Source organism: Abramis brama (assembly GCF_963993115.1).
Source record: "Abramis brama genome assembly, chromosome: 1".
NCBI lineage: Eukaryota > Metazoa > Chordata > Actinopteri > Cypriniformes > Leuciscidae > Abramis > Abramis brama.
The window spans coordinates 32,609,909-32,637,725 of record NC_139963.1 but is presented as its reverse complement, the minus strand read 5'-3'; the positions used below and the strand labels follow the sequence as shown (position 1 = coordinate 32,637,725).

Here is a 27,817-nt window from a genome sequence, read left to right as displayed (position 1 = left end):
CAACTGAGAGACGACGTTCTGACAATATTTTTATATGCTGCTATATCCCCCCATTTAGCATTTTGTTAGATAATTATATACTTTTTATCGTTTATTGTTTATCTATATTATTATTTAATGGGGCTATCAACACCTGCAAGTGTACACTTTGAAGAGTAAAAATGACAGAAGGTTTCGTTAATTCAACTTTATTAAAACTCCATCAAATTGCACTTCCAAAAGTAGGCTAATACATTTGTGAAAAAGAAAACGAAATAAACGAATATACAAAATTTATTTTAAGTATAATAAATAAAACATAAAAATCAAAGGCAGATCAGAACATTTAATGAACAAAACCGGGTCTGTATGGCAGACAGTAGCCGAAAGCCGGACGATATAGAGGAGCAAAGAAACGAATGAGACTAAATAGCGGAAAAATCGAATGAAAAACTAAACAGTGCAAGCTACATTAATCACATTAAAAATTAAAGTTGTAGGTTGAGTTTGATAGCTGAGGTAGGCTAAATTAAACGCAGTACTCACGTATCCTTACTCGATGAAGAACAAGACAACACAATGAGCCCAACAGGTGGTTGGGATTCAAAAGTCTGATTTTCCCGCTTCAGGGCAGTGACGAGTACATTATGTAGTCCAGTGGTTGTCCAGACACCCTAGGCACAACCTTAAGCAATGGCCCTGAACGGTGGTTTAATGTCAACATTGTGACAACGCTGTAACAACCTTCACCACACAACGTAGTTATAGCAACCTTTTGGCCATGTTGTTAAAACGTTGTTAGAAGGTCGGGTACGTTGCGCCAACGTTCTGTGTTTGCTGGGATCCTAGCTGAATTTCTTTTGGTTTAATTTGCTCTGCTGTATTATTGTAACTTGAAAAACCTCGGATGAGAACAAGTTCGTATTTACTCCAATTGCTTGAACTGCTTCAAGGTAATTAGCCTTTGTAATATTCACTCATACAGGACTGCCCTGTTGAGATTGAATAAGCTGAAGTTTTATAACCTGTAGCATTTTCTTTTGATTTGCTACGAGTTTTAATTTTTGTGTAACCAGTGTTTTAATCTTTTGTATAAATAAATTTTTATTTCTAAAAGACATTCACTGTTAAGTTTTTACTTCAGCTATTACAAACAGTTCTAAAAAGCAAGAGACAGAGCAATTTATTAATCCTTTTAAACAAAGAAAACAAGGATTCCAAGAGCGATTCTGCTGGATGGTAAGCATGAATTTTATTCATATGTCTAGTAAATGTTGATTATTATTGTTTCCTGGGAGTGTAGGGACTACACCTAGATTTACTGGTATAAATTATAACAAGCTAATGAGGGAATAATATCTATTCTGACCTGACAGCAAAAGACCACCTAGACACATTGATACCAGGGGTTATTCAGGAAAGTGAGGTTAATACCAGATCTCACCACAGTCATCAATAGCGGTTCACTTCCGCGATTTGAACCGTACCCGAGTTCACATGAACCGTGCCCCAGACCACCTTTTTAAGCGGCCTCGAGTACGGTTCGCGGGTGCGCACCCGAGTTCGGAAAACAGCGTTCACATCATCCAAACGAACCGAACTCTGACGTCATTCGAACTCGGGTGCGCACCAAAAGTGCTAGTGTGAATGCGCCCTAACTCTGTGCCACCGCATAACTATATGTGTTAAAAAATGAGAATATATATAGCCTACATATATATCCGAGTCCTGATCGGGAGGTAACGTCCGATTCCGATCGAGTCAGAAACCACGTGATTGGATCTGGACATCCGTGGATTGCATAAGTTTCTGACATTTGATTGACTAGTGCAAAATGCCCGTGCAAAATAATTTTTTGTGTGTGTTTTTAGTAATTGTTGATTTGGTGCCCGTGAAAGAGACTGTGAACGCACTGAATTCAGGGAGCAGGCTAGGTTACTACAAATGATGGCTGTGAATAAACTATAATATTCAGAAGTAAACAGTGTAGCTGACTGAGTGTTTATGTATACCACAACCTTCTAAGTGCTAGTGCAAAATGCCCGTGCAAAATCAGTTTTTGAGTGTGTTTTTAGTAATTGTTGGTTTGGTGTGTTTGAGTGCTCATTGTTACAATTACACAGCAAAAGTTCAGTGACATTTTTATTTGTGCATGGTAGAAAGCACACAGTGAACTCCGAGAAAATGCTATGCTTGAGGAAACAGTTTGTGAATAGGCTACTACAAATGATGCCCGTGAAAGAGACTGTGAACACATTGAATAGGATATGTTTAGTTGGTGAATAGCATAGGCTACTATTACACAGTAGCGATAACTTTAAGCGCACCAGAATGAAATATAATATTCAGAAGTAAACAGCATAGCTGACTTACAGATTCAGTTAACATCCACAAATGAATAAGCGCGTCGATTCATGGAGCAGTGCAAAGTGCCCGTGCAAAATCAGTTTTTGTGAGCTGATCGCCGTCAAAAAAGTTCAGGAGATATTTCTTAGTGATGACTGATTTCAACAGTTTCAATATGATAGCATTTGGAAAAAAAAAGTCATGAATTTATTGCATTTTTTGGGAAAAATAATCCGTTTTTATAATAGATCTTTGAAAATCCAAATCTGGATTTGAATTTTTTATGTTATTATAACCTAAAGATGCTATGTGAAAGTTTGAAACAGAAAATAGTGGTTTTCATCTTGCCACTTTCTTGGTAAAGAAAACACATTTTTACTCAAATTAATCAAAATGGATTTATCACGTTCTGGAACCAAACTATAATATTCAGAAGTAAACAGTGTAGCTGACAGAGTGTTTATATCAGAATGTTTATTTTTAAACCACAACCTTCTTGGGGCTTCTTTGACCGAAACAACCCTCTAATGTCAGAATGTTTATTTTTAAATTTCAACCTTTTAAAAATGATATATTTAACGATATCTTTAGCATTTCTCATCCAAACAACGTCAAACTTGGCACTGCACTTACTCGTGCCCGTAGCGAGACACCTGTCAAGTTTGAAATCCATCGGACTAACGGTTTGAGAGATATGTGGTTAACAGACAGACATACAGACGTTCCTGTAATTTATAGATAGATGTAGAAACATTGGTGAATGAGAAAAATAAAGTAGCAAGAGTGGTTAATACTTTAAAATTAGTCAAGCAACAGTTTAGTTGGTGTGATGATTATGCTTCAAATCAAATGACAAGTTTGCATTCTGTTTAAGCCAAGTGACCACAGACGACATCGGTTTGGCTTGTGAAAATTCTTATCGATCATCATCTTCTTTTGCTGCAGGATAACCTCATGGTGGACACAAAAGTACATATAGTGACTGAGTAATGTTACAAATTATGTTAAGTTTGTTTCTACCGTACATTTATAATCACATAAGGATCAGTTAACTGATTAATGCAAGTGTTTTATCAAATAATTCAAAGTTTGTATTCAAAGTGGACATCAGAAAATTTACACTTTATCAATATATGATTGCACAGCACTGAATTGAGTTCTTTTTAGTGTCATATGGTGTTTGAATGGTCATAGATATTTTATTTTAATTGAAAATGTTTACCTTGCCAAGTTTTCACTTTAACGCGTTTGGTTGTGTCTTAAACATTTGCCATTTGCCGAGTTTGTCTTTGTTGGTATGTGTGTTAATTCTTAAAGTGACAGTAGCCTTATATATACATACTGTATAACCTTAAAAAATAAATATATGGTAAATACCTGATTGATCAATTAGTGTTGACGTTTTAACACACTGCAGTAGTTTCCGATTACGTCATAAAAGTTTAAACATGCATGCACGCAATGACCCATTACATAATGCGTTACACAAAATACATTATTTTATGAAATCTGTATGACATGACATCTTTGCAACTTTGAAAATAATTATTTATAAACGTTCAAATTACACCAATTTATTTAATGTATTATTTATAAATATCTAAACTTATTTAGATGAAAAGCCAGAAAGATGAAGCACAGAGAGAACTTGGACAGGCCACCATGGCCATTTTTGTGCTCTGTGAAAGACAGTGATGGTCTAAGCACTCCCCTGGACATCAACATTGTCATTGATGGTATTGAGGTTTTACATGAGTTGTCCTCAGTTGCATCTGCTTGTGCCGTGATGTTTGGAATCACGTACTGAGAACTTGAGGTATCCAGAAGTACTTAAATATACCTTTGAGGACTTTCAAAAAATCGTCATGGACATAGCGAAGATGCGAATGGATTTTAAAGGGTTAGTTCATCCAAAAATTAAAATTCTGTCAGTATTTACTCACCCATGTTGTTCCAACGACGCATGCGCAAGAACTGAGAAGATGCCGCAGATGGGTCTCGATGTAGTGTTTAAAATGGTTCTAAAGTGTGCATTTCCTGGATGTTCGAATCATGAGAAACCAACGAGAAAACGTATAAGCGCCTTGCCAATGCCTTAAAATGAATGGCTTACCTTTCACCCTTTCCCATCAAATGATCGTGAGCGTCATCATCTCAGTTCTCGCGCATGTGTCGTGGCGCTCTCGTGAACTCACTCAGACCCAAACTGAAGAAAATGAATAGTTGAATAAAGTCGTAAGTTTTGTTTGTTTTTTGTGCACAAAAAGTATTCTCGTCGCTTGATAAACTTAAGGTTGAGCCACTGTAATAGTCCACTTGGACTATTTTAATGATGTCTTTACTAACTTGTCTTGGCCGGCAGAATGAAATTACCTAGCAACCTATGAAGGAGTGAGACAGCTCTCAGATTTCATCAAAAATATTTTAATTTGGTGAACTAACCCTTTAAATGTTCCTGCATGTCATGTCTTTTAAGGAGCTTTCAATGTTTTTTTTCAATGAATTGATTTTTTTCAAATTAATTGACACTGAATGATTTATCAACGCCATATTAAGGGCTTTTCAATGTTTTCTGTTACATTCCTAAATTTAATGCAAGATAATCTGAAATGTCCGAGTGACAATTTTACTGTAGCAAATGGAATTGATGTATACATTTATGGATGTTTTTTTTTTTGTACAAAATGACATTGTTGACGGTTTTATTATTGAATGTATTTTCTTTTTTATTAAGTCATGCACTAAAACGGTTTCAGTATTGACTTTTGTAAATCAAATGAATTCTTCCTCAAATGTTTTTAGAACAAGTGGAAATTCTGGTTTCTGTGAGTTTGTTGGAAGATTGCACTAAATAAACAGTTACATGTTTGATTCCAGAGTGTAAAAGGCTTATTTTTTCAGACAAAAATTCGGATATATTTTGTTTGTAATTTTGTTTCGGATATATTTTGTTTGTAATTTTGTTTTGTATTTTTGATATTTAATAAAAGTTTTAAAAATTAAGTTAATCCAAATAATTTATAATTTAATGCTAATTAAACAAATCTCAAAAGAGTATTTTTACTTTCAATTGACTATAGAAATGTGATTTCTGTAAATTAAATTTAAGTTGAGCTAAAGTAAACCGATTATGTGTAACAAGTTATTTTTTTACTTTGATCCAACGACTCGATATCAGCTACTAAAACATAACACCTGAAGACATTTACTCTGTACCAGAGTACTAAAGCTAGATGCAATCTAATATTATAAAATGAAATGCCAAGAACCCAACTAAAGCAAACACTGATCTCCATCATGGTGACTTAAACATTTTGACTCTTTCTCTTTCTTTAACACTCAGTATAGTGGGACCATATGTGCTCTGAGCAGTGTTGATATAACAATGGAGATTTTGCTGTGTACCTTTTAGGAAAACGTACTGGGAACACAAAAAAAACTTGTAGCTGAGAATGTGACTAGAGCAAAACAACAACAACAACAACAACAACAACAACAACAACAAAAATCTGCTGGGGTATTCAGTATTAACTAGATATACTATGTGAGTGTCATATAAGCTTATTTAGTTTACACTGACCTGTATATTTTGATGTCGTTGTGTCTTTTGCAGTCACTCTGAGTCTCTCAGCATATGTCTGAATGTATGAACTGAATAAGAGTAACTAAAAGTGTCACACACGAAATGAGGAAATGCCTCTCATAGTACAGAACACAGTTGAGATGTATGTGAAGCAGTGTTTTTGTCTATAACAACAAGAGTATGCCAAGAGTTCACCAGAGTTTAGCTTCAGCTTCAGAACAACATGAGGGCCAGCTTTCATAACCACTTAATGATATTCATCTCAATGTAATAATGTAACTTAGAAATACCATTACTATTAAACAAGAGTCCAATTAAACAGATCAATTTAATGGTTCATCCTTCATCTTCACTGATACTGATCAACTGTTTGTTTTTAATTACATGTTCTGTACTCTCCATTAGCTCTTAACACTTAGGCTACCTCTTGGTTTTTTTTTTGTTTTTTGTTTTTTGTTATGCAAATAAAGTTGCAGCCAAATACTCAAAAATAACGAAATAACTAATTATTTTAAAACTGAAATTCTGCAAACATCAATGCATCTTCAATATGAAATGATTGTTTAATGTCATAAAGCCAAAAAGACTGAAAACAAACTAAATAACAAATTTCATTATTTCAGTTCTTTAGATAGAGAGTGTGTGTGTGAGAGAGAGATGAACTGAAAATGCCTTTCATTCATTTCTGTAGGTTTTAGGAAATTAAGTCTCACAACATTCTTGACCTTTGAGGGTTTCAACATATGTCTTCGACTTTTGTCTGGATGTTTCATTTGATGAAGTGCTGTCACGGTCGTGTTATTTTCTTTAGGTTTTGCTTTTCTTTCTGTCTGTTATCCACTGTCACTGTCCGCCTGTGTTTGTGATATTGTGAACACCTGGCCTGGATGGGCGATGGGTCGTCTTTGCTTTTCATTTCGTAATGTTTTCCCCTAGAATTTAGTAATAAATATATTTTGCAACCATGTCTACACTCTGTATTTTGTTTAGTTGTCTAGTAGAAAATATTATAGCATTCTTAAATCAAGACACATTTACTTGAGAAGCAAAGTGACTTAAGATATTAAGTCTATTTTTCTGAAAAAATGAATCAAATGATGTGAGTTTTTGCAGTGCAACCGATCTCAGGACTGGTGTAAAGTTGTTTCTTATCAAGTGACACACACGCTGCAGTGCATGATGGGTACCAGCTTACAAAACACCTTCATGGCTCCCAGAATGCATTGCGGCACATAATAAATGAATGCAGCTGAATTATTTTGTCAATTGTCACCATTGTTGAGGTTTTTATGAGTGTTGATTAAATAATTACAATAATGATGGCTATTTTTTTTTTCAGTCATTAATGCTTCAACATACTAATTATTTAGGTCAGTATTGAAACTACAGAAAAAAAAACAGCTGTTTAAACTACTTTAATGTAGTCATTTAATTGTCATTGAAGCAAGCATCTGCCTTTTCATCAATGTCTCTCTTTATCAAGGATGTTTCCTGAAAACACCATTGAATTGCTGAAATAAAGTAAACTTACAAAGGTCAAGGGTCAACTAACGCAAACACTGATCACCATCATGGTGACATGACATTAAGCATTCAATAAATCATTAACATCTAAACTTCTGTTAATTCTCAATTAGAACTTTAGTAGACGTCTTTACTTTAGTAGACATCTTAAACTTTAATCATTAAATATCTTCTGGGTTGTAAAATTTTCCATTCTATTAATTTGTAAATAATTTTTTTTTTTTTTTAGGAGGACTTTTCCATTTTCATCTCCGTGCATGCTGTAACTCTGTCTGAGGCACCCACCGCTAGCCTAGCTTAGCACAAAGACTGGAGGTAAACGGCTCCAGCTAGCATACTGCTCCCATTAAGTGACAAAATAACGCCAAAATTTTCCTATTTACATGTTGTGATTTGTATAGTCACAGCGTGTACGAATAGCAAGGTCACATGAGACACAACCATCTTCTAACCGTATACATAGAACTATATTCTCAGAAGGCGAAGCACTGCTACTTCTGCGGAGTGATTTACTCCAATTCTGAGCGAACTCTCTGCTCCTCACCACGGGGCTTCTCAGGCGCTGCGAGCAAATCACTCCGCCCAAGTAGCAGTGCTTCTAGACCAGTATGTATCCGGTTAGAAGATGTCTGTGTCTCATGACCTTGTTATTTGTACACGCTGTGACAAATCACATGTAAATAGGAAAATGTTGGCTTTATTTTGTCACTTATTGGGAGCAGTCGGGTCAATTCTTTTTTTTTTACAGATCGGGCTTTGGTCGGACTCGGGCTCATTTAGCTTCTCTCCTTTCATCGTGCCCATAGTATGTGCAGAGCGCAGGCCATACTGTATGAAATATTGTTATATTGATAATATTATAAATATGCAACGCAATATGCGATCACGCGAGTAACGCGACGCGCGTGCAATGCATTAAGCCCAATTTATACTTCTGCATCGAACTTACGCCGTAGCTACGTCGTAGGCTGTGTGTAGCGCGCGTACCCTTCGGCGTACCCTGACGTGCACCTCTCCAAAAATGTAACAACGCATCAACTCTACGCGGACGCAAGCGCTGTGATTGGTCTGCTAGGACCGCTCCCTCGGGTTTCACATGCTCCCTCTGCGCGCGTGAACGTGGACAACGACGCAGAAGTATAAATGAAAACCAACGCGTTGCCTACAGCGTAGAGGCTCCAGCGTAGGTCCGACGCAGAAGTATAAATCAGCCTTTAGGCTAGGTGACAGTTGACCATGCAGAGCATCAGGGAGAAGTTGGAGCGTGGGGAGTTATTAAAAGTTCCCAATACTTCAGCTGCATTTTGAAAGAGTTTTGATTTGATTACCACAACAAACAATGAGCCTGAAGCCTTCAACAGTGGATGCTATTCTTTTTCTTCACAACACTCGCGAATAAACAGTGAATGAGCATACTCAGTTCAACAGATTTTTTTTTTAAATTTATTATATTTTTATAATTATTTAACGTTAGCCAGTTGGCGAAGAGTTCTTTGAAACGTTGTTCTTCAGTAAAGTTACTTGACATCAAAAATCTTTATTTACTGCTGATCACATTTGGCTATATAATATTCTCTACTGCATGCTTATGCTTCTCTGTAATGGGCAGTATGTATTAATATTTGTGGGCATAATTGTCGGTGGTGGTAGTTATGTTTGAGGCCTATAATAAAATTTTACCTAGTAGCGTGTGTGTGTGTGTGTGTGCGCGCGCGCGCGCGCGTCTAGCAAAGACAGCGCGCATCAGAGACAGCGCGCGTCAGAGAGAGCTCAAAGTGATATGTTGGTCTCTGGTCGGGTTCGGGCTGAAAAATTGCATACGTTTTCGGGCTGGGGCCGGATTAGGGCTTGAACACTATGGAGCTAGAATTGTGTCTTTATTACATGCGAGAAAATAAATTATCTGAGAGAAAAAAAAAGTTTGAGAGAAAAAGTTATCACACTGATAGCAAAAAAGCATTTCATGAGAGAAAAAAGAATATTTGAGAGAAAAAGTTTTCATACCAATAGCAAAAATAATAATATTTGAGACTAAAAAAAGTTTTGAGAGAAAGTATTTTCTCATATTGTATTGTATTTTCTCATATCTCATATTGACTCCCAAGACAAGACGATGCTCACCCGACTGGCCAATAGGATCCTGACACGAGAGCAAGAAATTGCACCGAGAGCAAAGAAAAGCGTTTTGAGAGAAACACTTTTTTTTTAGAGAAAATGTTTTCACACTGATAGCAAAAAATATATATTTGAGAGTTTTTTTTCAAAGTATTTTGAGAGAGATTTTTTTTCTCAGAAATAATTTTAAAAATTTCAAATTGATATTTTTTTATGTTCTATGAGAAAATACTTTTTCTCAAAACTTTTTTTAGTCTCAAATATTATTATTTTTTGCTATTGGTATGAAAACTTTTTCTCTCAAATATTCTTTTTTTTCTCATGAAATGCTTTTTTGCTATCAGTGTGATAACTTTTTCTCTCACACTTTTTTTTTCTTCTTTCAGATCATTTATTTTCTCGCATGTAATAAAGACACAATTCTAGCTCCATATACATCACGGGCCAGGTCTCGGTTAGGGCTGGATGTTTTGCCCCGTGCAGGGCTCTAGGCAGTGTGCTAGCTGTGGCCGTTTACCTCCAGTCTTTGTGCTAAGCTAGGCTAGCGGTGGGTGCGTCAGACAGAGGTACAGCACGCACGGAGATGAAAATGGTATGTATGGACTTATCTAACTCTGGGGGATACGGTGAATAAGCTAAAGTCCCAAAAAGGCGGCGTGTTCCTTTAAATAGTACTGAGACTTGTTGTGATACCAGCAGTGACGACCCAGCGCTTCAGGTGGCGCTATTGAGCAGTTTTGGCCCTTTAAGGGAACAAAGAAGAAGAGCTGCAAGATATACGAGTTTCTTATGCTTCAAAGTTCTATCGGAATTATCGTATTTACTAGTTTCCTAGTTAAAAATTTGGTCATGAACGCCCTCTCAAGTCAAAATTTGAATGCGATGAGCTCGTAATCACCACTTCATAAGTGGAAAGTAGGATATTTCTGATAGCAACCCGTTAGTTGTGATGAGTTGTACCAGTCTTCGTAAATGCATGCAGCTGGCTTCTTAACAAAAGTTGAAAAGTCAAACATACGTTTACAATCGGCATTGCTTTAAAATGAAAAAAGTAATCATAGGAATTGGTGGGTGAGTAAACCAAACGTTACAGGGTTTTTATATTTTCCCTTTTCCAGTCCCATAATTATGAATTATGAAATGATGTGACAGGATGACGAATGGAGGAAAGACCACTCTGAGTAAAAGCCTTCAGGAGCTTCTGTGTAGCTGTGTTATTTCTCAAGACAACTTTTTCAAGGTACCACACCTGCTTTATATCTTAATAAATTATTTTATCTTTATCTAAGTAGGCATAAGCATGTAGCTGATAAATCCTAATTAATGTGTCTATTTCTCAGGATGATTCACTGGTCCCTACTGATATCAATGGCTTTAAGCAATATGACAGTAAGAACAGTTCTGTTATTTACTTATCAGATTTGCTTTTGACCACAGCACACACATATACATACATACACACACACACACACACACACACACACACACACACACACACACACACACACACATACATACATGCACACACATATATACTGTATATGTGTATAAAAATACATGCAGCCTTTGTGAGATTAAAAGAGTACTTTCAAAAGCATTAAAAAAACCTTAATGTTTCCAAAATTTTGACCGGGTATGTGTATACACACACACTCACACACAGACAGGGGTTGGACAATGAAACTGAAACTACTTCAGGGTACAAATGTTTGAACCGTTAGGTTTATATGGTCCTCCAGAATGGTTCTGTAGTTTTTGGCCCATTAAGCAAACCATCACCCCGTGCTTCACTCTGGGCAGCAACAGTCTGGGTGTTAAGCCTCTTTGGGGCTTCTCCACACCGTAACTCCCATGGATCTGGGAAAGACAGTGAAGGTGGACTCATTAGTAAACCATACATGTTTCACATTGTCCACAGTCCAGGATTTGCACTGTTGCCACCAATGAAACCAACATTTGGCCTCGGAACTAGTTTTGGCTATAGCTATAGCTGCCTATAGCTGCTATAGCTATAGTTTTGGCTATAGCTGCCCGACCATGAATATTGACACTGTGGAGCTCCCCACAAACGGTTTTGGTGGAAACGATGCACATCTAGTTCTGCAGTGAGTTGGGCTGCTGTGGATTCATGTTTTTTATTTGGATACAATCTGGGTTAGTACCTGGACATCCCTTTCAGACAGCTTCCTCTTGCGTTGACAGTTACTCCTGTAATAGCTCTTTATACACCACAAAGACTTGCTGTCCTGGTCACAGATGAGCCAGCAAGTTGTGCACCAACAATTTGTCCTCTTTTGAACTCTGTGTCTCCACTTTATGTTGTGTGGATTGCAATATTTTATGTACAACTGTGCTATTGCTCTGCTAATTCAATCTTCACACTCTGCTCTTACTGATGGAGTGCAAAATCAGTAAAGATTTGTTGTTCCAAATTATTATGCAAGTGACATATCAGTAGGATTTCAGTACAATAAACATTCAAATCAATCCATTTAAAAATGAGTCTTCATGTATTTCTAAACCCACTTTAAATGTTTCTCTTTGTGAGCTTTGGTTGGGGGTGGCTTAAATGCAACTTTATACACAAATGCCAGCCTGCATGAAAAGGTTCTTGAGACTCCAGATACACCAGTGGCTTCAAATACCTTTTTGCTGCTCAACGCTGGCTTTTTTTTTTTAATAGCTGCCCTTTTAATACAGTTAATTTGTTTGACAGAGACTTTCCTCAGGTCTTTATCTGAGCGAGCTTCTCTGTGTTTTAAATCACTCACAAATCTTTTGACAGTTAAATATTTAACAAACCTGTCTTGAGATTAACAAACCTGTCTTGAAACTAAAATCTGAATGTTTATTGTACTAAAATCCTCCTGATATGTCACTTGCATAATCATTTTGAACAGTGTATAGGTGTGAAACCTCCAACACTATATTGGCCAGTGTTTCAGTATTTATATATATATATATATATATATATATATATATATATAATATAATTATATATTTTAACAAAACTCTTCTGCAGGTTTGGATGCCCTGCATATGGACAGGATGATGGGAGACATTGACTTGTGGCAGGAGGATCCTGAGTGCTTCATGACATCTCGTGGTTGTGCATTGAAATCCACAGCATCAGAGTCACCCAATGTGTTTGTTCTTATAGTGGAAGGATTCCTCATTTTTAATCATAAGTAATGTTTTATTTTGATTGTTTTATTTAGATTTTAGTTCAACAGACTACCTTTTATGTGAGATAAAGACAGTCATACTGAATTAAGTTTTTGTACAGTCTGGAAAGCAAGATTGGACAGAATTGGTCAATCTCAGTGGAAGAAATTTACTTTCTCATTAATAGATTTATTCCTATTAATAGAAAGTTTAAGGGTCCTATTTTAACGATCTAAGTGCATGGTCTAAAGTGCAGGGCGCAAGTGCACTTAGGGCATGTCCGAATCCACTTTTGCTAGTTTAACGACAGTAAAAATGGTCGGCGCACGCACCGTATGGTCTAAAAGGGTTAATGAGTCATGGGTGTGTTTTGGGCGTAACGTGAAATAAACCAACCAGAGTCTCATCTCCCATTCCCTTTAAAAGCCAGTTGCGCTCGCGCCATGGGGGATTGCTATGCGCAAACGGATCTGCTCGTGCGCGAGGTTAAAGCGGCGAACAGACCATCTACGGGATAAGCCGGATTCCACCATATCTTTATGTACACAATATTAATCTTTTACATTGTAATCCTTTCATTTTTAATATTTGGTGTGCTGCTGCGCGTCCCTGTGTGTGTAATAAGCAGAATGTACGCGCGTTGTGGACCCGCCTATATTACTAACCTGCTCTTTAAATAACATATATATATATTGCACCATTGACTTTAGACAAGGTGTTTGTTGGTTAATGGCGCAGTCTATTTCAGTTGCCTCAAAATAGCAAAGTGCCAACAATGCGCCAGAACACACCTCGTTTTCAGACCACTTGACTTGTGGCTGATCAGTGTAATTGTATGTAATTCTATCGAATAATGACTGTATAAAATGTAATTAAATGTACATATTTATCATAAATACATTTAATTTAAAATATGTGCCAAGCACGTATGGTTGAGCTTCTAATTTTCATATTTGATGTGCTTTATGCCTGTGGTTGATCAGGGTTTATGTGTGAACACAAGCCTAAAATGAATCTATTTTAATAATTTCTCTTCATAGAAGACTGACTCCTCGATTCATAGATTGCGTTACTGTCTTTTTGAAAAAGTGTCAAAGCATTGGTTTTATAGACTTACAATGGAGGGAGAGAAATCTCTCAGGTTTCATTAAAAATATCTTCATTTGTGTTTCGAAGATGAAAAGTGTAACAACATGAGTTATTGATGACAAAATTGTAACTTTTAGGTGAACTATCATGTCACTAGTTTGTCTAATTAGGGCCCTATCATACACCCGGCACAATGCAGCACCAAGCGCGACGCAAGTGTGTCTTGCTAGTTTCAGCCTGAGTCAGTTATCTTTTTCACATCCCGCGCCATGTTGTTTAAATAGCAAATGGATTTGCACCCAATTGTGCGCCCATGGGTATTTAAACAACATGGCGCGGGATGTGAAAAAGATAACTGACTCAGGCTGAAACTAGCAAGACACACTTGCGTCGCGCTTGGTGCTGCATTGCGCCGGGTGTATGATAGGGCCCTAATTAGACAAACTAGTGACATGATAGTTCACCTAAAAGTTACAATTTTGTCATCAATAACTCATGTTGTTACACTTTTCATCTTCGAAACACAAATGAAGATATTTTTAATGAAACCTGAGAGATTTCTCTCCCTCCATTGTAAGTCTATAAAACCAATGCTTTGACACTTTTTCAAAAAGACAGTAACGCAATCTATGAATCGAGGAGTCAGTCTTCTATGAAGAGAAATTATTAAAATAGATTCATTTTAGGCTTGTGTTCACACATAAACCCTGATCAACCACAGGCATAAAGCACATCAAATATGAAAATTAGAAGCTCAACCATACGTGCTTGGCACATATTTTAAATTAAATGTATTTATGATAAATATGTACATTTAATTACATTTTATACAGTCATTATTCGATAGAATTACATACAATTACACTGATCAGCCACAAGTCAAGTCGCATTTATTTATATAGCGCATTTTACAATACAGATTGTTTCAAAGCAACTTTACAGAGATAACGGGGAAATAATGCAACAAAGTTTGTTTCCAGAAGAAAATAGCGTCACAGTCCAGCTTAAGTAAGTTCAGTGATGTTTAATTTTTGTTGTAAAAAAGTTATCAATTTAGTTAATTTATATATTAGCTGCTCTAGAGAAAACCGTGATGTCATCGTCCAGCTCAGTTCAGTTCTCATATAATGGTATCAATGCAGGCAGATCAATAATATTGTTGAATATTAAATTAAATGTCCCCAACTAAGCAGGCCAAAAACCAACAAAGTTGAAAAAAGTCAGTCAATTATAGGTAAAAAGTCAGATTGGATTGGAACATTTAGAATATTATCCAGTTCCATCTGGTTGAAGATCAGAGTCATCACGCGGTATTGGAGACGAGTTTGTTGTGGATCAGTGCCGATGGCTGTCGTGTTGATGAGGCCTTCACAGGGGAGAGTCTTTCACACAATCTCTGCTGACACTTCAGGGATGCGTTGTGGTCTTGTATAGGTGCAGGTCTTCCACCTGATCTGGATACGACCTGTGTCCGGCTGACTAGCATCATGCATTGTGGTCGTGTCCAGGCGCAGATCCACCATCTGATCTGGATATGGCCCGGATCCGACTGACTACAGTAAAGCTCGGAATAAACAGAAAGACTAACATTAGCGTAGATGCCATTCTTCTTATGATGTAACGAGTACATCAGGTGTTATAGGAAGTGTTCCCGGTTCCGGCTGACCTAATTTATAGGGCTGGGTATCGATTCAGATGTTACAATTCGATTCGATTTCGATTCACAAGCTCTCAATTCGATTCGATTTCGATTCTCGATTCGATTTTCCGATTTCGATTCTAAATTAGATTTCGATTCGACTCGAATATTTAATACAAATCCTATATTTATTAAAAAAGAAAAAGAAAAGAAAAGTGAACATAAGTTTTCAAGTGTTTAATTAATAAAAAGAAATTAAGAGCTACAAACCTGTATATTAAACTCTTTTTATTTTAGGTACACTTGGGTACATTAAAACAGAACCCAACTCTATATTTCAAATGCATACAATGAATAGACAGGATTTTGATGCAAGATGAAAAATTTATGCTGAAAATTGGACAAGTCAGAACAGTCGCATGTCTTGATCAAACAGGTTAACAATCCTCACATAAACCCATATAAAAACATTGCATATAATTTTTATCTGTGCCCTTCCTGTCTAACAGCTAGGCCATATACAGAAATTGAATAAAGTTATCAAACAGTCTTAATTAATTAATAAATTGTATATAGACTAATCAAAGTTACAAAAGTTCTTTAGTCAAGAGCAGTGAGTGTTTTTCTCTGTTCCCTTTGTTCTTTGATTAACTTTAACGACAGAGATAATTAGTGGCTACTGTGTACTGTCCCTTTAAGACCAGCCGCTGTTGACAGAGACGGATCTCACACGCGCCTCATTCTCTCACGAGTCATAACTCTTCACGTTCATCATAAGACTGCTCTTATGTTATGAAAATACTCAACAAAAAGACATTTTGGCATAATTGTGTGTGTTATTGTTCGTTCAAGCGCGAAAGAGAACTATTCTGGGCTGTCTTGTGCGCAAGCACGATATCAAAAGTTTTTCTGTGTCACAGTCACGACATTCACAGGCAGCGAGCTCTATTTTGTCTTGTCGCGCATGAATGGTTTGAAAGCATTTGCATGAATAAGAGCGGGATCATGTAACACTAGCCAAAGGATGACAAAAATGCTGCCTTAATTGCGTTAAAAGCCCAAATTTGTTTATTTCATATAAAATCGCAGCATTTTGCGTCATATAGCCTAATTGCGTATAGGCTTGACATCGCGATTGCGATATGATTAAACGTGCAGCACTAATTGAGGTTATTTTATGATTTAGATAAAACTAACATAAAATCTCACAGCATAGCAATAAAATTGAGTTTGCAAGCCTATGAACAGTGGAGGAAAACTAATACTGGGGTAAGATAAATAAAGATGGAAAAAAATCGATTCTTGGCATTTGCGAATCGATTTTGAATCGACCACATTTTTAAAAACGATTAATCGAAAAATCGATTTTTTTGCCCAGCCCTACTAATTTATGCAGCCTAACATTGAATTATAGAAGTTGATATAATGTGTTATGTGTATGCTATGTCAAAGAGATGTGTTTTTAGTCTAGATTTAAACTGAAAGAGTGTGTCTGCTTCCCGGACAATGTTAGGAAGATTGTTCCAGAATTTAGGTGCTAAATAGGAAAAGGATCTACTGTCAGTGGTTGATTTTGATATTCTAGGTATTATCAACTGACCAGAATTTTGAGATCGCAATAGACGTGAAGGACTATAATGCGTTAAGAGCTCTCTCAAGTACTGGGTACAAAGCTTTTAGTGCTTTGTAAGTAATCATCAATATTTTAAAATGTATACATTGTTTAACAGGGAGCCAATGCAGTGTTGGCAGAACCGGGCTAATATGGTCATACTTCCTGGTTCTAGTAAGAACTCGAGCTGCTGCGTTTTGGACCAGCTGTAGTTTGTTTATTATGCGTGCAGGGCAACCACCCATAAGAGCATTACAATAAGCTAGCCTTGATCAGCTTATTGATTAGCTAGCTAGGTCATGAACGCATGAACTAACTGTTCCGCATTTGTCATTGAAAGCATAGGCCAGGGTTCACCAATCTCGGTCCTGGAGGGCCGCTGTCCTGCAGAGTTTAGCTCCAACCCCAATTAAACACACCTGAACCAGCTAATCAAGGTCTCATAGGCATACTAGAAACTTTCAAACAGGTGTGTTGGAGCTGGTTGGAGCTAAACTCTGCAGGACAGCGGCCCTCCAGGACCGAGATTGGTGAACCCTGGCATAGGCTATGTCATAATTTAGATATATTTTTAAGATGGAAGAATGCGATTTTACAGATGCTAGATACATTTCAAATTAAAGATTGGTATCAAAGAGCACACCCAGGTTCCTAACCAACGACGAAGACTTGACAGAGCAGCCATCAATTGTTAGACAGTTTTCTAGGTTAGTACGTGCAGAGGTTTTTGGTCAAATCATTAGAAACTCTGTTTTTTCACAATTAAGCAGTAGTAATAAATAAAGTTGTACCCCGCTCTTTATAGACGAAAATGATTATGATATTTTGTGGACACCACTTAGACAGGCAGCCATTGAGTGAGGACAGTCTACTAAGTATCTCATCACTCCTGCGAACAGGAAGGGGGCCAGAGCAAATTACAGTGCCTGACATCGTACTTGCGAGTTCACACCTCTTTAACGTTAATTTTAGTGATCTCCGACTGGTGAAGTCGAACATCATTAGTGCCGTCGTGAATAATAATCTTAGAGAATTTACGATTAACATTAGCCATCACTTTTAAATTTGCTTTGATGTCAGGCGCTCTGGCTCCCGGCAAACATGTGACTATGGTGGCTGGTGTCTCTTTTTTCACGTTCTGTGTAATAGAATTACCAATAACTAGGGCACATTCAACAGGATTCTCAGTGGGTGTTTCACTGAGTGGGGAGAATCTATTTGTTATGGTAATCGGAACGGAAGAGCTGTGTTTTGTCCTGCGACTACAGCGTCTCACGGTCACCCAGTTGCCCTGCTGCACAGGCTCTACAGCCGGAAACGAACAATGTACAGAGTTCACTAAGCTAGTTGCATCCAAAGCAGTATCTAAAGCCCTTGCACTCTTACTATTCTCAATTAAAGTTTGGATGCGTGTCTCTAGTTCTGAAATATTCTCCATCAGCCTGACTCTCTGCCTGCATTTATCACATGTAAATCCTTTAGTGCTGACAGAAGGCTATGCTATACATGTGACACGAACGGCAAGCGACAATAAGAGGAGAAGATGGCATGACTCACCGTGTTTGTTGACTGATCCTACTCACCACAGTTGTTTGATGGACTCGTAAAAGGCGCGAGAGAAAAAAAACATAAATAAAGACAGCAGGCACGGATGGCATGAGCGCACGAGAGAAAAAAGTTAAGTACTTTAGTACTTATCTAATTTACATTAAGTACTAGATTAAAAAGTTTGTCGAGACAAACTTTAAGTTGGCTTGAGAAAGTTTGGACCAGAAAGTTTGAAGAAGTTTTACTAGCACGTTAACAGGCTAGCGAATTACTAGCGTGTTGTGCTAGCGATAACGATTTAGATTAAAGCAAGCGATGTCAGGTTAATGTGTGGTAATGAGTAAGTTATATTTAGCAATATAAACAACAAGGAATGATAGTAAATAAAGATTCAAAACAGAAAGTTACATGGAGCATACAGACGCAAACCACTTAGCAGCAAGACAGACAGGAGCAATCGATCTGACAGGAGCAATCGAGCAATCAATCGATGTGTCCAGTAGAATCAAGTGGACAACTCCTTAGGAGTATTAATCTAGTGGATCAAAACCTTTCATCAAAGTTATACATGAATTTTGAACAATACCCAATCTTGTCTTAGGACAACTTTGATGAACTTTTTTGATCCTCTTCAAATGTTGACTACTGTATATATTTATTATTTTTTGGGCAGTTTGCTAGTCTAGAGCATTCAGGTGTGTGTTAACACAAATACCAAGGAGGAGAGACATCAGCAATAATATTAGAGAAGCGATTGCTGCTGCCCATCAATCTAGGAAGGATTACAAGGCCGTTTCAAAACAAATTTAATTCCATCATTCTACAGTGAGGAAGATTATTCACAAGTGGAAACATTCAAGACAGTTGCCAGTCTTTCCAGGAGTGGACGTCCCAGAAAAATTCACCCCAAGATTAGACCATACAGTGCTCAGAGAAACTGCAAACAAACTCAGACTCTACAGGCCTCAGTTATCATGTTAAATTTTAAAATTCATGACAGTACAAGGTTAGTAGGTTACAGTACAAAGTTCATGACGTTCATGATGGCTTAGGTTTGCAAAGTTACATCTGAACAAACCACAATATATTAACCAATACCAAACACAGCATATCAGCAAAAACACTTCATACCAGCTGTCAAGCACAGTAACGATATAATCAATATTATTCACTTCTCCTGTCAGTGGGCCAATTCAGTACAGTTTGGGTATAGATAGCGCCAACACAAAAATATGCTGTATTTCTCGTGATTCAACAGTTTAATGTGTTTTCATGCATGTATGTTGTACTTACAGGCCTCTTAATAGCTTGTTCAGCAAGAAGTACTTCCTGCAGATCCCTTATGAAACATGCAAAGAGAGAAGAAGGTAGGAACAAGACTCCTGTTAGTCTCAGTCGAAACAATGTTCATCAAACTCATCTGTCACCTTCATATCTTTCTGATCAATAGCTCAAGAGTCTATGTGCCTCCAGATCCACCAGGCTACTTTGATGGGTATGTTTGGCCTATGTACCTGAAAAACAGAAAAGCGATGGAAGAAACTGTAAATGACATAGGTACTATAATATGTTAATGCTCAATAAGCACAGTTAATTCACCTTTATTGTGGTAAATTGTGTAAGTGTGGCTGAAAGTCTTTGCACTTTATACAGTGTTTCTGGATGGCACACAGAAGAGAGAGACGTTGCTCTCAACAGTTCTTGCAGACATTCAAGAAATGCTTATGGTGACAGAGAGTTATCATGTGAGTAATTCAGCACTAATATCGCAGGATACTTGTTATTAGTGCAATGATTTTGCAATTAACATCATTTATTTATCTCTTTGAATTTAATTCCTAGATTGTGAGGACCAACATTTCAAGCTGACTGTTTTAGCAAGTATACTATAAATACTGTGTTCATCAGAACATTCATTAATGGCTTATTTTACTTCCTCATTAAAGTTCCTGATTTTGGCGCTAACTATGTGACTCGTATGAAAAACTAAAGAACATGCATTAATATTCCTCAAAATAAGTGAATGAACCGATTACACTCGACATTTGATGCAGTTAATCTTAACAAACTAATTATTTTTTTTTAATGAAATGTTTTGCTTTGTGTACAAATATATGTACAAAGATTATGTACAAAGCAAATGTATTCATCTTTTTTAGAGTGGAAAAAGTCATGTGACTGAAACAGATGAATGTTAATCTGTTACGCAAAATATTCAAACACTGTGTAGATACATGATGGGAATGTTTTGAATGAGCAAAATTAACCTAAAATATGCATTTATTTCCCTTTATTTATTTATTTATTGTATTTTACACTCATGACATGAAAATTGTCATTACTCACCCTCATGTCGTTCCAAATCCAAATAACTCGCGTTCATCTTTGAAACACAAATAAAGATATTTTTAATGAAACCTGAGAGATTTCAATCCCTCAGTCCATGGAACCAAAATTTTGACCGTTAAAAAAGTTAATAATGACATTATAAACATAATCCATTAGAATCGAGTGGTTTAATTCAAGTCTTCTGAAGACACAATCGATTTATCTGAAGAACAGATTTAATTTATGCTTTTATTCACAATAAACAAAGCACGGACATAGAGAGCATCAATTGTTTGATTTGTGAGAACAAACCTCACCAGTCAACTTCATGCATGGATGTTTGATATTCCACAAGAAGGTTTGTTCTTGCGTGTCGAGGAAGTACGATTGAGCTTGTAATGCTTGGGTTTGGAATAACATGAGGGTGAGCAATTCGTGACAGAATTTTCATGTTTGGGTGAAGACAAATTTTAAGCTTTAAACTTTGACAAATACAAAGTTCTGTCATGAAACTAGATGCTCAGGCTGATAGGTCCTTAACTCAATCTGCTTGCAATCACATCATTCTCTATAGATGATTTCTTATAAATTCTAGCTCATCACATCAATTGATAAGCAAATTAATCAAATGATTGTGTTTTCTTATTTATAAGTAGAACTCTTGGAAATGTTTTGGTATGACTCGTTTGAAGTTTGCTGACTAAGTTGATAGTTTCAGTGGTTGTGGGCTGGAGCACGCACACACACACACATATATATATATATACATGCATTGCAGTCTGACGTTCAGTTTTAGTTTTCTGTGTTTAGATGGAGGACACTGATTAAGATACACTTATGACAATAACAATGAGGTCTCTGCAAACCATCTTATTTTTGTTGGTTGTTCTTTGTCTCTGCAACCTTGTTGCAAGTGCAGGTTAGTGCTTTGTGTTTTCACTATTATACATTTTAGTAATTTGTGTGTTACAAAGTGTTATTAGTTGACCTACTTTCTTTAGACAGCGATACATTTTATTTTTTATTTATGAGTGCATCCAAAATGCCTCTTGACGGTTTAAAAACTTTATAATTGTAAATGTTTATTTTTTATTTTTTAACTTTTATTTTTTTACCTAAAAATTAAAAATGCTGTTATCATTCACTCACCCTCATGTCATTCCAACCCTGTATGACTTTCTTTTTTCTGAGGAACATAAAAGAAGATATTTTGAAGAATGTCTCAGTGCATAGACCACCAAAATAGTTTGTTTTGGAACATTCTTCAAAATATCTTCTTTTAAGTTCCACACAAGAAAGTTCTTAAGATGACACGAGGAACAACATAAATTTCAAATTTTTGAAACATCAGATGTAGCACTCAACTTATAATGATGAGGAATAAGCAATATTACTCATAATGATAAGAAAATAGGTGACCTACCACAGAAGGTACATTCATCTACACTGTCCAGGTGTTGGTCTTGGTGTCTCATTTAGTGCCAAGAACACCTGATTCTTCAATGTTCTCTCGACTTCTGTTTTGATGGATGCTGTGAACTGATCCAGACTGTTTCTTTGTATCATTTTTAGATGTGAGTAAATATAAAGGTGACAATTACACTATGAAGTGTCCTGCACCTCAGGCAGACGCGATGGGTGTGAATCTGTACAGCCGGCGTTCGGTCAGACTTGAAATCTTCTACTACGATTTCAAAAAGGACCAATTAACTTTACTCCACAAAGACTACGAAGGACGTGTTGAAGTCAAAAATGACAAGAAGACCCTAACTATAAACATCTTTAATCTAGGACTGAAAGACACTGGGGCTTACTGGTGCACCTGCGTGGTGCTTGAAGGGATGTGTAAAATGGATGATTCAGGTGTTTTTCTTTTGGTTCAAGGTGAGCGCACATTTCTGTTTTTTTATTTTTTTATTGAGATTTAATTTTCAGCATGTAATTAGAGGCAATTTAGAATTCACAATACCTGTAGTGGTATTATTTAAGATATACATTACCGTTCAAAAGTTTGGGGTCAGTAATTTTAAAAGAAAATGATTCGATAATTACGCTTTATGTTGATCAAAAGTGACATTAAAGATAACTTGAAAAACTTATCATGGTTTTCACAAAAACATTATGCAGCAGTGTTTTTAACATTGATGATAATAATTTTTCTTGAACAGCAAATCAGCATAAAAAAAGAAAACGGTAATTTTATATTGTAATAATATTTCACAATATTACTGTTTTTACTATATTTCGATCAAATAAATCCAGCCTTGGTTGAGCAAAAGAGACTTCTTTCACAAGCATCAAAATCTTACCAACCCCAAGCATTTGGACAGTAGTATTTATTTTCTTTATTTTTTCCCCTGTCCTAAAGGCAGCTAGTGAGAATCTAAGAAAATTAAAATAAACAAATGCATGTTTCCTGTCAAAAAGGCTTTTCTTACCTGCCAAATTCAGTACACAAACTTAGTTTGACTTTCAGTGTAAAAGGTTTTAACGCAAAACATGGTTCGTTATAGTTTTGAAGCAAGTGATGCATGAATCTGTCCATACTGAACACTTATTTATTTATTATTTTAGTTAGTTATTTATATTTTTCTTTATAGACCCGCCAGAGATCATTCCGGCCTCTTCCAAAAGTTCAAAGTCCAATGGCATGAATGATTTACTGATACCAGTGACAGCTTTGACCGCTGGCAGTGTGCTCTTGCTGGTACTCCTTGTGCTTGGAGTGTGGATGGTGCCCAAGGTGAATGTCATACACCTGTTTGTAAATCTGAAGGTCATCAGAAACTTTGTAAATGCATTGCACACAAACTGGAAAGTGCTGATTTCAGATTTGTCTGTGTGTATTCTCGGTTATCTCCAGCCATATCTTTACACACTTATTGTCTATGACCAATACTTTAATCTTAATTTTGAGAGGCATTTTTCAGCAAATGTGTAATAAGCAAGTTTGATTGTTCCTCTCTTTTGTTCCAGATGAAGAAACTGATCAGAGGTCAGAGAGAAGAAGAGAAAAGGTCTGGCAATGAAGTGTACGAGATCATGACCATTCCCCGAAGGAAAGACTTAACATGATACATCCACATAAATAACAAAATGGACAACCACATAATTTGCTGTTGCTAAGTAAATATAGTTCCACATTCAGTACACACAATATATTCAGTGTGATGCATATTGTACAGTTTTGAATGTTGCTGTAACTCATTCAGTCCCACTGAACTACTTTGAGTTCAATCTGATTTGAGGTTGGCTTATGTATTTGTTGAAATATAACATTCAAAGATTCAGAGAAATTAGCTCCTCTCTTCTAAATGTCTTTATTTTTTAATTCTCAGTCTTCTATTCTGTAAATAAGAGTTATGTATAAATCTACAGCTTTACATGCTAGTTCAAATACTTTAGCATTAAATGAGCGATTCAGTTTGGGCAGTTCCTGTTTTGATTCTATTTTACTATGGGTTCTGAATAAACATATATTTGTAACTTGTGCCTTGTGTGTAATGTAATCCACTGTGGATGTTGTTCTTAATCACCTGATGTAAATATTTTTGATAACCTCAATGGATAGCTTCAGTAATACACACTAAGGGCCCTATCTTGCACCCAGCGCACATGTATCATTCCTATTTTGCACCCGACGCACAGCGGACTTTTCCCTCCACAGACGCACGTCGGTAAATTAGGGAATGAACTTGCGCTCCAGGGGGCTGTTCAGGGAAAAGAGGAGGCGTGTTCCAGCGCAAACATTACCTGGTGCTATTTTGCAGTTTCAGAAAACAATTCCGCCACTGACCAGGAAAAATAACGGCGAATGTATGTCATTCTGACAAACAACAGAAAAAGGATCTGAAAATGTCCCCTTTGTTTCAGTCTGTGCTTTTATTTGACTAGAGATCTTGGTCTATCTTGGGGACTTGCAGAAGTCTGCAAACTTCCTCATGTGGTGGAACACATTCGTGTCAAGAAGACCCCTCTAGCAGAAAAGTGCCGCTGCTTCAAAGAATGTCACCTCTACTCTTACTTTAGTCAGTCTAAATGTACATCATCTTTTTTCAGATCTGAGTGGTGTTTGAAACCTCAAAGTGAAAAAAATACATTTGGGGAAAAACTGTTATGATAGTCTTACCAGAAACAAGAGGATGTGTGAGAAAATGTGTGGGTTTAAAAGTGTTTGTCAGATCAATTGCACAGTCCTGTTTTTGAGTTTAACATTGTACCTGCATGGAAAATGTCATGTATGCCATCATCAAAACTCTTTTTCAAAAAGTATTTTCTGAAAAATAAGATTTTGTTTTGGAAAAAAAAAGTATCATTTGCTGTAATGTGTACTTGTGACTGGAAACATCACTGTAAACCCTAATAAGTTGAGACGTGATTTGAAGAAAGTTTTTTTTTTTGAGTAATGGGAAAATTCAAACTTACTTAATTGAGTTGACCTAATGTGTTCTTCTCATTGAATTAACTTAAATGTTTAAGTAAAGATAAATTAAAAGGCGAATGGACTAAACTCAAACTTTCCAGTTTATATTTTGTTGTTTACTTATTATTAAATATTAAATACATTTTAAATAAATTATAAATCATTAAACCAAGTTTTATTTTTATTTTAACATTTAATCAGGAAAAAATACAATTACAATACTTTCAGCATATTAAATCAATTGATTAAAAATTTCTTTAGAAATCAGTCAGAACAATTGATCAGGACAATTAAAAGCACCCTGTAATGAACAACAACAGACATGTTTGTCATCTATTTTAACTTAACGTATCTTTCACCCTTTGTAATAGATGTGTGCGAGTCCCTCAGTTGTGAATAGATAGATCTCAACATCATACAGTCACTTTTGGAATGGCTACAAATATTCAAAATATGCTGGAAAACCAAAAAAAGTACAGGACCTGGATTTTTCTTAAGAACAGTAGGCACTTTAACTGCTCAGGACAAACAAGTGACACATGAACATCCATTACAAAATCATCCAGGTAACGGCACAGAATTAAGAATGAAAATTATTATAATAAAAAAAATGAACAGGGTCACTTTAAAATCTTATTTTTTTAAATTCAGCTATAATTTTGACTAAATGTAAACATATGTTAAGTGAAATAGCTTCATCAGGGCAGTACTCAAAAAACAACAACTCCCTCTTATTATTATTATTATTACTTTAAAAAGTTTTTTCAGATTCTGCAATGTGATGTAAACTTTTGACCACAACTGTATGTGTGTGATAGAGTCAGTACTGCAGGCTCACATCAGTGAGATCTCAACCTGTGGAAACTGCCACTGTTGGTTCCAAAGGTTCTCATTGCCGCAGTCCTTCAGATGAATGGTTGGGGCTGGGAGGATCCTGTGATAAAAAAGAAAAAGAAAAAAAAAGGACAAATTTTCTCTTAATAAATTGTAAAGTTCTCATACTTTAAGCACAGGTTAGAGTGATGCAACATGACATATAATAATAAAAATGTAACAACACAAAGCAATTTTGCTAGTTGGACAGCAACAAGAATATAAATAATCAAAGCAAGTCAAAGTGCTTTCTTGCCGTTTCAGTAACTAAATAAAATACAAGATAACTTGGGATACTGAATGGTATTCAAACAAAAACTTGTTCTGTTTGTGTTACCTACATCATTACTCTATCCTTTGAAGAGCAGCAGTATTCGAGAACAATGGCAGCATACCACCTGGCCTAAAAACAATCATATATATACCAGGCATGAAAACGGGTCAGGGGTGAAAAAGGTAAGAAGGATACCCTTATAGGGGGGTCCGTCCGGGGGCATGCTCCCCGTAAGAAATTTTTAAATATTCCATATTTTAAAGCATCAATCTGATGAATTTTGAGATGCATTTTTGCCAACCTGGGGAGAGCTGGAGAAACTTAACTTCAGCCATGAGTCAAAAATATGATGGTCTCCTTACTAAGTATTATGCAAGCCATTTCATGCCAGCCTGTAACTGGGTCAAACATTTTCAGTATATGAGGCACAATGTGAGGCAAATTCGGTTCAACCGTCAACAGGTTCACGGGTCGCACGTATCATCTCCTCTGGTGCCATCTCTCGTTTCTGCACTAATTTCACTAAAATGAACTGTTTTTCCACCTCGATAAGCCCCAACTCCAACATGATCCGCTCTCTTACAGTCGCTTAGTAGCCTAAACTCAAAACAGCCACGAGGAATCTTCTTCTTCTTCTTCTTCTTCTTTAGGGTTTATCGGCAGCTTGCATCCATTAATGTTGCACTACCGCCATCTTCCGGATTTATTTTCCTTTCATGTCCATTTACATCATATTCTTCTCATCAGACCTGTTCTTGATAAAAAAAAGAAAATATTTCCTCTGCTTTGTTCATTCTCCCCACTTTGCAGTATTTCCCTCACTCCTGTCCCTATTATTCCAACTTTTCCTAACTCTTCCATCATATTTTTCCTCTGTTCTTCATATTGTCTGCAACTCAACAACACATGCTCTATAGTTTCTGCAACCTGACAACAACCACAAAAACCAGTTGGGTGCTTCCTTATAATGTGTAGTGTGCTATTCAAATTACTATGACCTATCCTTAATCTTGTCATAACTATTTCTTCTTTTCTATTCCCTCCCCTATTCTTCACAACCCCTACTTTATTTTGAATAGCATACAAATGTCTCCCTTTAGTTTCCCTGTCCCACTGATTTTGCCATTATCTAATGGCTTCTTTCCATATTATACTCTTTCCTTCAGACTTTGACAACTTAATATTTACTTCAATATTCTCTTTTTTAACAGCTTGTTTAGCTAACTTGTCCACTCTCTCATTACCCACAATGCCAATATGAGCAGGAATCCACATCAGTTGAATCTCATAGCATTTTTCCTTCATTCTTGTGTACATTA

At 36.4% G+C, this 27,817-nt stretch overlaps 1 protein-coding gene and 1 long non-coding RNA gene across 10 annotated transcripts; one reads left to right on the top strand and one right to left on the bottom strand.

Annotated features, from left to right (window-relative positions):
- The first annotated feature begins 255 nt into the window (after window positions 1–255).
- Window positions 256–24,414, top strand: nmrk1 (nicotinamide riboside kinase 1). 9 transcript variants are annotated; one of them, XM_084124878.1, is made up of 10 exons: window positions 9,983–10,139; window positions 10,700–10,787; window positions 10,888–10,936; window positions 12,570–12,735; window positions 19,896–19,967; window positions 20,051–20,157; window positions 20,254–20,345; window positions 22,501–22,812; window positions 23,529–23,671; window positions 23,905–24,414. In XM_084124878.1, the coding sequence occupies exons 2-8, from the start codon at window positions 10,701–10,703 to the stop codon at window positions 22,504–22,506; spliced, it is 579 nt and encodes a 192-aa protein (XP_083981004.1). In that variant the 5' UTR covers window positions 9,983–10,139; window position 10,700; the 3' UTR covers window positions 22,507–22,812; window positions 23,529–23,671; window positions 23,905–24,414. The 9 variants fall into 9 exon arrangements, with proteins under 9 accessions (XP_083981001.1, XP_083981004.1, XP_083980999.1 ...); XM_084124877.1 differs by having other exon boundaries at window positions 9,987–10,139; window positions 10,666–10,787; XM_084124872.1 differs by lacking the exon at window positions 9,983–10,139 and adding an exon at window positions 10,269–10,618.
- A 1,100-nt stretch (window positions 24,415–25,514) lies between these two features.
- On the bottom strand, window positions 25,515–27,530 carry LOC311089905. Its single transcript, XR_014607783.1, has 3 exons — window positions 26,800–27,530; window positions 26,566–26,627; window positions 25,515–26,285 (listed from the first exon to the last, which is right to left on the bottom strand). It is a non-coding gene; the product is annotated as an uncharacterized lncRNA (long non-coding RNA).
- Window positions 27,531–27,817: the final 287 nt, after the last annotated feature.

Coding starts and splice junctions, on each gene's coding strand:
- nmrk1 (XM_084124871.1), top strand. CDS start 21,766: ATGACAATAACAATGAGGTCTCTGCAAACCATCTTATTTTTGTTGGTT. Junction 21,848..22,500: donor CAACCTTGTTGCAAGTGCAG/GTTAGTGCTTTG, acceptor TATCATTTTTAG/ATGTGAGTAAATATAAAGGT. Junction 22,813..23,528: donor TGTTTTTCTTTTGGTTCAAG/GTGAGCGCACAT, acceptor TTTTCTTTATAG/ACCCGCCAGAGATCATTCCG.